The sequence below is a fragment of the Myiozetetes cayanensis genome, unplaced genomic scaffold (assembly GCF_022539395.1).
Source record: "Myiozetetes cayanensis isolate MyiCay16 unplaced genomic scaffold, myiCay2020 scf10, whole genome shotgun sequence".
In the NCBI taxonomy this organism is placed as follows: domain Eukaryota; kingdom Metazoa; phylum Chordata; class Aves; order Passeriformes; family Tyrannidae; genus Myiozetetes; species Myiozetetes cayanensis.
The window spans coordinates 13,287,450-13,301,666 of record NW_026086605.1 but is presented as its reverse complement, the minus strand read 5'-3'; the positions used below and the strand labels follow the sequence as shown (position 1 = coordinate 13,301,666).

The following is a 14,217-nucleotide window of genomic DNA, read 5'->3' as shown; positions in this document are numbered from 1 at the left end:
GCTCTGAGCATCTCTCCAGCACAGCTGCGCCCCTTTCTCAGACACACACACGGAGGAGAAGCAGTTTAGGCTGAGGGGTGTGTGAGGCCTGTGCACAGAGCAAACACGTAGGTGGGATTCCCAACACGCCAGCCAATACCAGCCCCAAATGGCAGAAATGGTGTTTCTCTTACAGCTCTAGCAGGTTTAGAGAGTTCAGGGCTGACCTGAAGCTTAGCAGTGACTCTGGACTACAGGATGATATATGGAAGTAGTGGAAAAAAATAGCAGCCAAATTGAGCGAAGTTTCCAAAGAAAGCCGTGTCTGTCTGCACCGCTTCTGGGGTGAGAGGTGCCAGAGTCTTCTCCTTGTGGCAGCTTCCAGTTGCAAAAATCTGTGTCAGCTCAGTGCCTGCACTGTGTCAGAGACATGATGAGCTCTTTGCTATTTTTTCCCCCCCTTGCAGATGGAAACACAGCCGGCTGGAGCCAGGGGAAGCTGACGCGCACTGGCTGCTTGGCTCTGAGAACTGAATTCCATAGGCGTTAAAGCCTCCAAAAATGCCCTATGGATTCAGTTCTGCAGCTGGGCAGCAAATCAGCCTCAAACCTCCAGGAAGAGAATGCAACTGTGAGAGCTATTCCTACAAGGAATGTGGAAAGCTTTGCTCCTGCACAGAGACCAGATTAGGGATGGAGGTGAGTTATGGTCACCACAGGAAAACCTGCTATCAGAGAGCTGCCAGAGGTGTTGGCTGTTTGTGGCAGGTTTTCTCTCAGGGGAAAAAAAGCCCAACTGTAGAATGTTTTCTTCCTTCTGGAAGTGAAATGGCACTTGAGAAAATAAATACATTGCTACCTCCTGATGTACTGCATGCGATTATGAGCCTCTGCTAAAAATACACATTGTCAGAACAACAGTCTGGGTGTGCCCAGCAATCTCCTGTTCAGAGTCCAGGCAGCAAAACCAAACAAAACTTGGAGAAGATAAACAGGACAGGATGGGTAAAATTAAGTATTGTGCCCTCTCTCTCCCCATGGGCTCTGCAGATGTCCCCAGCAGGAACAGGCACTTGGAGAAAGTATTTGTGGAGGCAATGGGCTCTCTTTTCACCCATCCATCATATACCTCTGGGAGACACTGGCTGCACGCCTTGGTTTTGGGGACATTTCCACTTTAACAAGTGTCGTGCTGCCACCTGGAATTTATTGGCTGGAGGAGTGGCGTTTAGCATACATTACTATGAAAGTCTGGTAATTTATGGTAGCATCTCAGCATCACCATAGGACAAACCCCATGCTCCTTCTCACCTTGCCTAGAAGACCCGGTTTGCATGTCCCCCAGCATTTCACTCAAAGCAGCCCCTTCCTGTGGCAGGCAGCATCCAGCTGCCACAGCCCAGCTGTGTCCCACAACAGCTCTGGGGATGGGGAAGAAACTCCTTCCAGCACCCCACTGGAGGGCTGCACCATCCACACAGGGATCTGATGCACAAATTTTGGGTTTACTGCCCAAAGAAGTCACTGCTGCTGGAAGGACAGGGAGTGCAACACCCAGTGCTGCAACAGTTTTTCTGGTTCAGCCCTCTCGCAGCTTTGTCTGGCAGCAGAGTTAACCCATTTCCAAGCAGCTAATTGGGGAAGGGGAAATCCAGACAGTTGCTGAGACATTTTGGCAATTGGTTAAACAAAACCTATTGCACTAAGTAAAAAGAAAAAACAAAATCCACTTGCTTACACTTCATAGCAATTCAGAGGCAAAAAGGGCCTCCAAGTTCACCCTCACAGGCTTTCTCCATTGCTATGCAAATGGGGAATTCCCAGTTCCCTCCTACATCAGAAGGCCTTTCTCCAGTGTGGCAAGTCAGGGGGAGCCTACAGGGGGACAAAGAAGGTCCTGTATTTCTCCTGTATGCTCATAAAGTCCCTGCTGGTCCCCAAAGAGGAAGCTGACAGGCAACAAACTGGGCCAAGGCAGGGTACTGCCAAGCAGGACATGCAGAAAATAACCCACTGTGGCAGAAGTCATCCCTAACTTTGCAAGAGGTGCCAGATCTGATTGCAAGTTGTTCACAGGACAGGTAGCTAAGAATCAGAAACATAAGCATTTGCATTTGGGTTTTTATTGTTTTTAGTAATTTAAAAGGTACAGAAGTTTGCAAGCAAGTCATACCCAGCCCCTAACAGCCCTCCAGGCTTCCAGCACAACTTTCAGCACAGCCACTAAGCTGTGGAAGTGCTGTGGTTCACACAACTCCAGTAAGGAGCCAGTACCTTCAACCAGAGCCAAGTCAGACCCAGAGCAGGGCCTCAAGCAGCAATTTCATCAAGGACATGTGGCCAGCAGTACTGAGCACTAGGTTACTAAGTGTAAGAGGATGGGAACACCAGGATCTGCTGCCAGCGTGTAGGGAAGTGCTGCATACAGGGATCACAGGTGATTAAGCACAATGGTGTGGTCATAAACAGCAGTGACAAGATATGCAGACAATTGCTCTTTAGAGTATTCAAGAACCCTTCTGTCCTCTGGGACCTGCACTGCCCTCAGCCTGGAGGAAATCATGCTTTGATCTCTCCAGGAAGGGAATCAGCTCACAGGCCCTTCCCTTGGACAAAGTAGGAAGAGGTTCATCTTCTCTAATCAAGGGCTACTGTCTGGAGATCCCCCCCACCAACCAAACCAGTGGAAACCAAATGTTCATTTCAAATTCAGGACCAATGAGCTGATCCAACCATCAAGTGTCATGTGGCTTCTTCAAAGGATGGGCATTGTATATCAAAGAGAGCAAAGCTGCCATAAGCTTGTGGAGGATGGGGAACAGTTAAAAAAAAATCAACAGGAGTGGTGGCATCTGCTGCTTGTGCTACTTGCCAACTGCACCAAGAGCAGCTGCCAACTGGCTCCCATTGAGGGCACTGGAGCACCTGTCCATTGGGGCACTGGCTACATCAACGTCTCAGTTTCTTTTTCTTCTTACGGTTCCGGTCTTCACTGCTGTCATCTGCCTCACTGGCACTGGGGGTCACAGCCTGCTGCATGACTTTTTTTTCCACTGCATATTCCTGCTCTTCTGTCTTGGGGTCTCCCTTGACCAAGAACTCTCCTTTCCGATAAGATATGGAGACACTGGTCCGTGGGTAGGTGCCATAAACCCTCCGGAGATCATCCTTCACAAATTCTGGGAGGTCTTTCCTTGGCCCAAACACCTTTCCAAGCTTGCCCCATTGAAGCTCCCCTCTCATTGTAAAGCCTTCTGGCCACGTGTCTCGATACTGATCTGACCTCTGGTAGGCAGCGTAGGGATGGTAGTTTGCGTAGGGACTGTAGAAAGGGACGGGGACCATGGGAGGCAAGTGCCAGGTGTAGTATGGATGGACATAGGGATTGGAGGCACTGTAGAGATGATGATACTCCACCTGACCACCTGAATAGTCAGGGTAGCTGTTCTGGTCCACCACAAAGGTGATGGGTCGGCTGTAGAAGTTGTGCATGTGGATGGGAGGGAACATCACGGAGCTGGTCATGTCTTCTGCTCTCCCAGGCCGCAGCGGTGCGTAGGTGTAGGCAGAAGCTGGGATCACAGCTGGGTAATACTCCCGTGGCACAAAGCTGGACTGGTACATCGTACAGGAGCCTGGGGATTTACACAGGGGGCACTTCTCCAGAGAAGTTGCAGAGTCTCAAAAGCTGTGAGGACAGGAGGGGAAGAGAAAATTTGCGTTGGTTATAAAAATATTTCAGAACCTGGCTGAATAAGGAGATATGCCTAGCACTCTAAGCATACCAACTAATTAATAGTTAATAAAAAGAGCTCCTTGCAGCTTGCAGGGGCAGTAACCTGCCAAGAACAAGCAGAGCCACATTGCCAATGACTGCCTGTTAGCTGCTCAGCGAGACTCGCCATTTAACCCACTCATCTTGGAGTTACAGGGATGGGAACAAGCTGACAAAAACCACTGAGGGCAAAAGAAACAACCTCACGTCCTCACAACTCATCTCTGCACTGCTGGGAGGCAGCAATACCAACTGCAAGAGGCTGGAGGCTTGAGCAGGCATGAAAATGGGGAAGGCAAGCACAAGTGGAAGAACAAAAACAAAGCAAAGAAAGGAAAGAGGCAACAGCCCAGCCGTGCTGCAGTCATTTCAGCTGCCATCCTGCCTAGACTAGAAAGTCTTAAATAAATTAAAAGATCTTTAACTGTCCTTGACTCTCTCTCCCCATCCTCCTAAAGCCCTGCTTCTACTCTGATAAGCGAAAGAGCTCTACCCACTGTGTGTTTCTAGAGCAAAATCCAGGCACATCTACATTTCTTCTGACAAGTTCTCATGTATAGGCATCTCCTTTTGGTCTCACTATTTATCATTCACATTTAAGTGTGCATTTACCTTGAGCAACTCTGACCTACAGTGGAATTTGCTCCTAGCCTGCCCTTGCCATATATCCAAGCACCCTCTAGGGCATTAAGCAATGTCCTCCCATGACTCATTTTCCTCTCCCCAAGGGCAGGAAGGGAAGCTGTATATAGCATGGGGGGGGGTGTTCTTTTTTTTTTTTTTTAAGTTGTTGCATGGGGGGGGGTGTTTTTTTTTTTTTTTTTGACTTGTTGCCAGAGACAGGAAAATACCATGAACAGAACCAAAGGCAGTAAGTCAGGTAATTTTTTTCCCATGGAGTTCAGATCCTATAAACTGTTTTTGCATCAGCCTTAACTAGAGTTGCCTCTCCCTCAGGTGACCAAGAAGGAGAGGTGAAACTCAGCCCTCAGTTCAAGTGCTTTCCTCCAGCTTAACAAGAAGTTCAGCCATCCCCTAAGAGTTGGCTGACACGAGCAATGCTGGGTACTGCATGGTGGAGGTTTTTCTTTTCTTCAACCAGCACAAGTTGCTCCTGTCCCTAGAGGTTCATAATCTCCACTTCCTCAAGCCTGCTTTTGCCATGGGTTCAGGGCTAGAAGCCTTCACCCCACACAGGGAACAGCAGAACAGCACTAGAGTATTTAGTCAAGTCTAGGCAGCACCCTTAAATGAGACTTGCAGCCTAGAAGCCGAAGCCTGTCAAAACCATCACCCCCTCAGATAGGAGGAAATGAAACAATCAAACAAAAAAGTTCACAACCTACTTGCCTAACTTGCTCAGAACTACCACAAAAATCCGAAGGAATGTTGTATGTCAACGGCAGCACGAGGTGGGTACGTGGAATAAACAGTCTCTTCCTGAAAACCAGTCTCAGTGCCTCTTTTAATAGTTCATCCCTTCATCCCTATGGAGATCCACAGGTTTATTTCCGTGGAGTGTTTGTGTTTCAGAGCAAGTGGTCTGCACAGAGCATGCAGCTATTGCATCCATCGTGTGAAACAAAGCAACCCCCCCTGCTGGGTCAGTGTGCTGCTCCATGCCACTTTTTGACAGCCCCGGAGAAGCTCTTCTCATCTACTTGATGACCAGCTCTTTCTCAGAAGCTGCTGTAGCACCCTGCATTTTGGCTGGCAGCACCATTGCTCCCTGGTCTTCCTGGCAGCTGCAAAGAGAAGGGCTGACAGGCCATCCAAATCATAAGGCAGCCTGAGCACAGCTATTAACTGCTTTGATGTTGCACTGGAAAAAGATACGGGGAACAAGCTGGTGGCTCAGCCAGGCAGGATGACCCACAAGAGGAAGCAAACTGAAAAGTTAAGAGGGGGGGAACAAGATGAGGATTAAGCAGGGCTGGGAGCATTTCAGGACAAAATTCCCACACGCCCCACCATAGAAGTGAAGACATTTCCCTGTAGACAAGAATTCACAGCTCTGGAGGAAGTTTGCAAGCCCTGGCTGGGTGTCCAGGGCTCAGGTGGGCACTGCCTCTGCCAGGCTTCACTGCACAGCTGCCTGGCACTGCCCTGTCCCTGCCTGCCCCCCAGCACAGAGCTCTCAGCCTGCCTCAACACAGGCTTACCTGCACAAGCACAGGGCACCAAACCCCAGCTCCTGGTTGGCAGGGCACAGCACTGCTCTGAATCCTCAGGTGTGTTGCAACAGGTTTTGGTATGCAGAAGGCACAATGCTCCCACCCTGCCCCTCCAGAGCTGCAGCCTGGTGCTCCCAGGGCCAGACAGTGTGGTTTACCCCACCTTTACACAAGTGCCTGTTGTTCATATTGATCTTCAGACAGCTTCAGCTTCCAGAGACAGGATGTGGGAGACCACAGCTGGAGCAAAGCCCTGTTAGACTCTGCAGGGCTGAGTTAGAGTGTGATAAGTTCATGTGTACAGGAAAAGAGGTCTTTTAGAGTACCAGTACCAGCTTGCCTGATCCTGTCCTGCACTCACTGGGAAGTGAGAGCAGGCAGTGTTTCAGAGAAAACAGGGCTTGCCAGAAGGGCGATCTTCTGTCAGGCCATCTGGTGGCTGGAAGGCATCAAAAGCCAAATGCTTAAGAAAACCAGCCACAAGCACCAACATTACCTAGTGGTACCACTTGAGGAAAGGGTCCAACTCCCAGTTTCTTCTCCCCTTCCTCTCCTTGAGGAGACCCTAGAGCACCAGTACCTAGAGGGGGTCTACAAGAGAGCTGGAGGGGGACTTCTGACAGGGGCAAGCAGTGATAGGAAAAGCGGTAATAGCTTTAGCTGATGGAAAGTGGATTTAAATTGAATAGTAGAAATAAATTTGTAAGGGTGCTGAGGCACTGGTACAGATTACCCAGAGAAGCTGTGGATGCCCCATCTGTGCAAACATTCCAGGCCAGGCTGGACGGGGCTCTGAGCAACCCAGTCTAGTGAAAGGTGTCCCTGCCCATTACAGTAAGGTTGGAACTGGATGATCTTTAGGGTTTCTTCCAACTCAAACCATACTATGATTCACCTGCTCCTACTTCCCTTGTTGCTGCATGCCAACAGCCAGAGGCCAGCCTGGCCTTGGAAGTAAACATCTGACAGCCTCCAGCTCTTCAGGAGCAACTGCAGGACCAGAAAGGGAGAGGAGATCCTGGCTTTTTGGACTACCAGCCACTTTCTTCCTTTGCTCCAATTTCAAGCTCTGATATGCCTTGGGGAAAAATCACCACATCCACTGCCTAGCACCTGGATTTCCTGAGCAGGAAAACAGCAAAACAGTCCTTAAAGCCTGAGATGAGCTCTGCTGAATGCCTCCCTAGTCCTGAGAGCCACTGACATCCAACAATACATGCCAGCTTTTTGGTGCCACAGACTGAAAACAGAGATGACAGACACCAGGCTGTAGGTGGGAGCCAAGCCTCCCCAAGCCAGGGCACTGGGAGCAGTCATTGGCAGCAGGTAGCAATAAGGGACTGACCCAGAAAGAAAGGCCACAGCACAAGACAAGTAAGCTTCTCACTTTAAGACTTTCCAGCAGTTCTGGCCTTGTTGGAAAAGGGTTCAATCCCACTTGGCTGGAGATGAATGAGACACCAGGCACCAAAAAAACAAAACAAAACAAACAAAAACCAAACCAACCAACCAAACAAAAAAAACAAAACCAAACAACAACAACAAAAAAAACCAAAACCAAACAAAAACAACAAAAAAACCCAAAACCAAACAAAAACAGAAAACAAACAAACAAACAAACAAACAAAAAAACCCACAAAAAAAAAAAAAAAAAAAGGGAGAGAAAATTCCAAAGATGGTTACAGACAACTGAAAAACTGAAATAAGGTTGTCATCTCTGGTGAGAACATGATACTGCAGACTATTCCCAGGCTTGCCAGAGCTGACTGCAGCAATTCCCTTACCCACTGCCCATCTGGCAGGGCCTTTCCCTCCTCACACATCTTGATGCAGGTCAAGGAGACTGACACCACAGTTCCCAAAAAGGATCTGCCAAGCAAAGCGTGCTTCAGTGCCAGCTGCCCCAGACAGAGTTGCTATGGAGCAACCAAGCAATGTTTGCAACACAAAACCAAAGAGGACATTTGATAGCTCAAGCATAGAAAAGCTTTGGTTTCACCCCTCTCTTACTCAGTTACTACAGGTGATGAATCCACCAGTAGTTAATACAGAAATGCCCAAGGCTGGTAGGACTTTCCTGGTATCTAAAGCAACAGAAATTACCTCCTAGCAATACAGAAGCACACAGTTTTTCTGGACATGTCTCAGGGCAGTAGTGCTTTACTGTCACCCGAGCTAGCTTTGAATCTGGGTGAGCTTTCTGTTTAGGTATTTGTAAAGCACCAAAAAAAACCAAAACATTGTAAGCTGCAGAAAACAGAGACAAGTGTAAATATTCAAGTCCATGCCAGACTAATCTCTGTCCTTGAGAATATGCAAAGTGAGCCTGACCGTAGCATGGGCACAGACCAACATACAAGGTATTGCACAGTATCTAACATGTGAAACTTCATACAAGTATCTCACATGTCTTAGTGTCACCAAGACAAACACTGTGAAGAATGTCACCAAGTCTTCTGTCCACCTGAAGCAGCAGCAGCGAAATTCAGTAGGGTCCCCAGGTCAGGCTGGCAGCTTGAATGGGTTTGGATGCTTCCTTAGGGAGCATACTGAAAGTCAACACAACAGTAGAGACACTTGGCCCACAGGAGAGGGCGTGGCCATCTAATTTACTGTAACTCTCAACCAGGACTATTCTTGCCTCATTCCATTGCCCTGTGATGATTCCATTGCTCCAAAATGAAGATCCCATTAAGTTACCTTTTCCTTTCCACTGTTCCAGCACCCAAGCTTTCAGACTATTCTTTCTAGCTTTCTTCCTTCCCTCTTCCTCTCCCCATCCTGGAAAAACCACAAATCTCATACCACTGCTCTGTAGCAAACCCCAAGGGTACAGGGATGAATGCTGCACAAGCACCAATTTCCTCCAGCCAAGGGAACGAAGAACTCATGAGTTATTTCCGGTTAAGTCTCCCCATTTTGAGCGGAGTCTGCAAAATTGTTGCCATCTGACAAAGCTTTGGCAAAGGCCTGCCTTGGACAAAAAAACCCAAAACTTCAAGGGCTGCTTAAAGTGAGAGGTTAAAACTGAATGTTCTTATCAAGCCACGGTTTGTCTTTCATAGCTCTGGTGTCAGAGTCCCACAGGTTTATCCAGCATCCTGATAGTATGTGGGAGAAGATCACAACAAAGCAGTTTCTTATTTTTCCCTGTCACTTCCACCCCTTTTTTGCCAGAATAAGATCATGCTTGGTTTGAAGTCTTAAGAAAAATTTATCCAGAAGAAGACTCACAAGTACTTCTTGGGGAGGTGGGAGAGTAGATGGAAAAGCCACAGAGCACCATGCAATAGCTTTGATCCTCCACCACTAGTACTGATTCTTAGGACAGAGGCACTTGGCTGGCTTCCTAAAGGAAATGTTTTCTCTTAGCCAGACGTGCCTGGCAGCAACACAGGAATTCAAGGAAAGTGCAATAACTTGTTACAAGCTGGGTCTTTTCAGGCCTTAATTTTTATCTAGAGGAGCAGATTCCCATGTTAGTGCTGCTTAATAATGAAAAACTTGGATTTTGTACAGACACACTCTCCCCCCCCACAAAGGTGAAACAGCACCACACATTTTGCTGTGCTCTCCAGGAGAAAAGCACACCTACACTGTCCCAGCAAACACACACTCCCAGCAAAGAGCGTTAATTACTTCTACAAGAGGTTACTACATCATGCCTGGTGCCAGCAGGCAGTAGTGATTAACAGGAGTGTAACCCAGGGCTGCAGAGACCAGGCCTCCTCTTTGCCAGGCAAAGCCCACCACAACCTGAGGGGAGGGCTGACTTCTTGGAAGAGGTGACCTCTTACATCTAGAAAGGGAGAAAGATGCAGTGTGATGGGCTGAGATGAAGCGGGGCCATTTCTGCCCCATGCCTGCTCACACACCTTATCCCTGTGGCCTCTCTAGCAGCACAGAGCACAGCCTGGATGAGGGTGGCAGCCTGGTGAGGTTATTTGCCATGGTAACGTGGTAACATGTAGAGGAAGGTAACAGATACTGAAAACAGCTTGAACACAATCCCTGAGAAACAAAAGGGCTTTGCAGGCAAGATCAGGTACTGTGAGTGAAAGTTCCATGACTCCCCAAAGAGCAGTAAAGCTACAAGGTAGAAAGGATTTAAGAGAGATTAGAAGTAGAGATCAGTAGAAACAGGAGAAACCCACCAGTCCAGATGGTTCTGTATGTTTTTACTAAAGGTAAATACAAAAGTTATTTTGGTTAGATCAAAGAAAGCAGTAGCACAGGCAGCAGATGGATGGAGATGGCTGCAGGCCCCCCTACTTCCTCTGCCATCAGAAGGCCTTCAAGCAGCCTTATCTGTTCCTGTACCACTGATCCAGTTTGAGGAACTCCCCCAGCAGTCCTGGGGCTCTGACCCTGCTTCCTCTCACACCATGGGAGGGAACTTTCCATCAGGAATTACTTCACTGTCCAAATTCTTGCAGCTGCCTAAGCCAACTGAGAAGATACCACAAGCACAGCTGATACCAGAACTCTATGAACAATCCCTTCAGCTCAGCCAAGCAGGAGGATTTAACTTCTGAAACCAGAAGACACTAGTCTCATCCTGCTATTACTAGTGCACCACAAAGAGAAGAGCTTCAGCTGGCACCATTAACTGTGGAAATAGCAGCTAATGCACATTGCAGTCAGTCACCCCTTATACAGACCCTTTGAAGAGGGAGTAGATACATTTCAGCTATTCAAAGGAACATTCCCAGAAAGCACTGAAGTCTAATATGGGTCTGGCATTTGTTTCTGAGGTTTGTGCAAAGTCCAGACTCTGTATGAGATCAAAAAACCAGGAAAAGCCCTAGTCATGGCAGAGCAAGACTTTACTTGACTCCAGTGATCCAAAAACCACCCCCCTGCACAACTGTGCTCTAATAGCGGTCAAAATGCAACTCCCTGGTGACCGAGATGTTTGGAGCAGCCACTCCTCCTATTCTGACTGCAGCTGCTGGATAACACAGCAGCTCTGGAACAGCTGCACTGCCAAGAATAAAACATGGTGAGTGTTACCACAGGGTGACTGCATCAGCAGGCAAGGCTCTTGGAACTACCCCTGCCTGCTGCCAAGGTGATCTCAACGCCGTCACCCCTTCGGCCTCTCCCTAGGTAGATGTGTTGGTGCACTAAAGTCTGGAGTATGGACACACTCCAAGATTTTTCCTTTTCTGACATTCCTACTTCTGGCACAGCCTAACTTCTGTGTTATTAAAGCTACCACCACGACTCATCTTCCCAGCAACCAATGCAGGCACCCTTTGCATCAGAGGTCTTCCTCAGCTGAGGTTCAAATCTGTGCTCATGTCTCACGATCTCAGTCAGCCCTTCCAAAAGCTATCATCTTTTTCCTCATCTAAAGCCTTTGCCAGGCACAGTTCTGTGTCTCGACACTATTCTCTTTAATCGAGCACATTTTAATCTGCACTTCATACTGTTCAGTCCTAATGATCCCCTCCATGTTCAAACACAGCCTGAACACAGACCTGCTCCTCCTCTCACTCAAGAGTTCATCTGATATCCATCATCTCCATCCACACTCTCTTCTTCAAAGAAAATTTCCCAGTATCAGTTAGCTCAAACTTCCAAATTAGGAGATCATGGTCAAGCCCCAGCTGTCACTTCTGCCCCTTCAGATTGCAGTCTTGAGACAACACACTCAGGAGACTAGCTTTTATCAATCAATCATGCCAGTAAGTCAACTGAATGATCAATAACCTCATTAACATACCACCAGTATCTCATGGTTATTTATATCACTTTCCACACATCTATGAAGCTACTAATCAAGTCTTATGAACCACACACAATGCTATTGAGTCACAGGTGCCACCCTTCCCTTCCACACCACTTAGCCCTCTTTGCTCTACCCTCCCCCAAGTCTTTCCAACATAGACCTGATGGAGAGTCCAGCAGGTTGTTCAAGGAGCATCACTTCAGCATTCCAGTGTGCTCAGGTCCTCAGGCTTCACTATCATCTGTAGATGTCTGCACTCCTGCAATCAGCTGCTCCCACCTTTGTCTCATTTTATACCTTATTCTCTTATTTCAGGATCCACTTTCTCTGCCACGCTCAGACCTCCCTTACTCCAGTCTCCTCCCAAACAGACAGTCGACCCCTAATTATTTCTTTCTCATTGGTCTCAGTTTTGCTATGTCCATAACTATGTCTGACACTTCTGATATCGTTACCTAGGCAATCTCAGCCTTTCATGGTATTACTGATACAGTGTGGGTGGCCTTGCAAGGTTCTACCCTGCAAAAGCTGCTTCAGACACCCCTATAATTATCTGGTTCCTCCCGGTTGTATATTGTTGCCTTTACACACTCCAAGATAAACCATTCAACTCCAGCCTTGATTCCCGTGCCCAGCTCCAGTTACCTCCCAGCACTTCCTTATCTCACACACAGGCAGTTTGCATAGCAGAGCAACATGTTTTGCACTTTCACAGCATCCCGCTCTCTCAGCTGCTTGATTACAAGTCATTGTCCTTGAAGTGTTCTTGGGAGAGTCTGCCGATGTCCTGCAAAGGCCTTAGCTGGTTACACAGCCTGGCTCTCCAGAGGGACTTTGCACCCACAGTGGGATTCCTCTGTTGACACACACCAATGTCAAAGCAAAACACTTGCATTTTAACTACTTGTGTTTTAAACACACTTGGATCCCATTCCCACATATCCCGCATTGAGAATGGACGTTTAGAAGTACTGAACTTTACACACTTGTACTAGGTCTTCCCATGGGATCATCACCCCAAATAGAGGGACAGGGCAGGAAAGAGATTATCCAGGCTTTGGGGTTGTATTACATACAACATATTCCTGCAGCATATAAAAGCGTCTTCTGTTACAACAGCAACACACACTGTTTTTCTAGTGTAAGTTCAAACAAACATCGGAGCTAGAATAACCCATGGGACTACTTCTTTTTGCATCTCCCAAGGCAGACAGCTGCAGCATCTGCTGATCTACAACTCCCTAATAACTTTAAAATAAAAAAAAAAAATCCAACTACCTTCTGTTACAGTCTTTAGACAATACAGAACATAGCTCACAAATATCATTATTGATTTTTTAAATGGGAATCAAAAGACAATAATGTGTTTTGAAGAACACAATCACTCAGAGAAGCCCTTCTGTGTCATTTTTTCTGAACTAAAGTCTTTAAAGCCTATCATGACACAACAATAACAATTTATGTTAGTATCTTTCACAATCAAGTGGTGCTAGGAATCTTACAGGATAGAGCACTGACATGAATCAATACTACAACCAAGTTATGCTACTATATGTGGACTTGAATCCACTTGATCAAAAAGCAGATGTGCCAGGATGAAAGAGGCACCATCTCCAGAGATATCTGTGTTTTCAAAAAGCCAAAGAAACTGCAGAAAACCACAGGCATGTGCTACTACTACAAACATTTAAGCTACAACTGGTATTGTTTTGCCACCATTACTGGAAAAAACCCTGCAACACAGACTGGTCTTTAGTCATAAGTTCAGAACACAAAGACAGACATTTGTTTGGTGTGTAAGTACTCACATCCTGAGAAAAAACATCCGGGATGATGCCTTCACTTAACAGAGGAAGAAACAACCTGATCTTAAGGAGGCAGCTTGCTTTCCACAGCCTCTTTACTGACATGCCTTAATGAATATACTTACAGAACCAGGAGATGCATTAAGATACCACATCACACCTTGTGGAAGTTTTCCTGTGGTAACCAGGGCTGCAATACCTGCCTGAACTTGCCCTTGTACCTAAAAAAAAAAAAAAAAAAAAGGCAACAGGAAGCTCATTCCTTCAGCAATTACATGAGTTACACGCTCAGACAGGGAGCAAAGATAGAGGACACAGGTAAAGAAACAGCTAAATTCAGCACATAAAGCCAGCATGGAAAAATTTCAAAAAGCACTCACCAGAACTTCAGGTTCTTTCTTGAGTCAGCAAAACAGTAACACCCAAAGAACTGTAAATTTTAAAGTAACAGACTGAATAACATAGAAAAGAGCCTACCGCTAAATAATTTAGAAATTAATCCTACTGCCTTTTTGCTCCCTTTTTTTTTTCCCCCCAGCTTTGGTTTACCCCCAGACTTTTTACTCACACTCAGCCACAGCTAAGCTAGTATTTGTACTCACTGCTCATCTAGTAGTTGTAATTAAGCAAGAAGCCATATCAATGGCTTCCATCAGCCCTGTCTTATTGTAAACACCTGCACTGTCCTGGGCCTTCGGAGATAGAAATCTCTGCAGGAGTTTTGAAAGGATGACTCGGCCTTCAAGGTCA

General features: G+C 46.9%; 1 protein-coding gene across 1 annotated transcript; it reads right to left on the bottom strand.

The window, feature by feature from the left end:
- Window positions 1-2,928: 2,928 nt before the first annotated feature.
- On the bottom strand, window positions 2,929-3,666 carry CUNH10orf95 (chromosome unknown C10orf95 homolog). Its single transcript, XM_050340835.1, has one exon. It carries the CDS (start codon window positions 3,601-3,603, stop codon window positions 2,929-2,931), a length of 675 nt encoding a protein of 224 aa, XP_050196792.1. The 5' UTR covers window positions 3,604-3,666.
- Window positions 3,667-14,217: the final 10,551 nt, after the last annotated feature.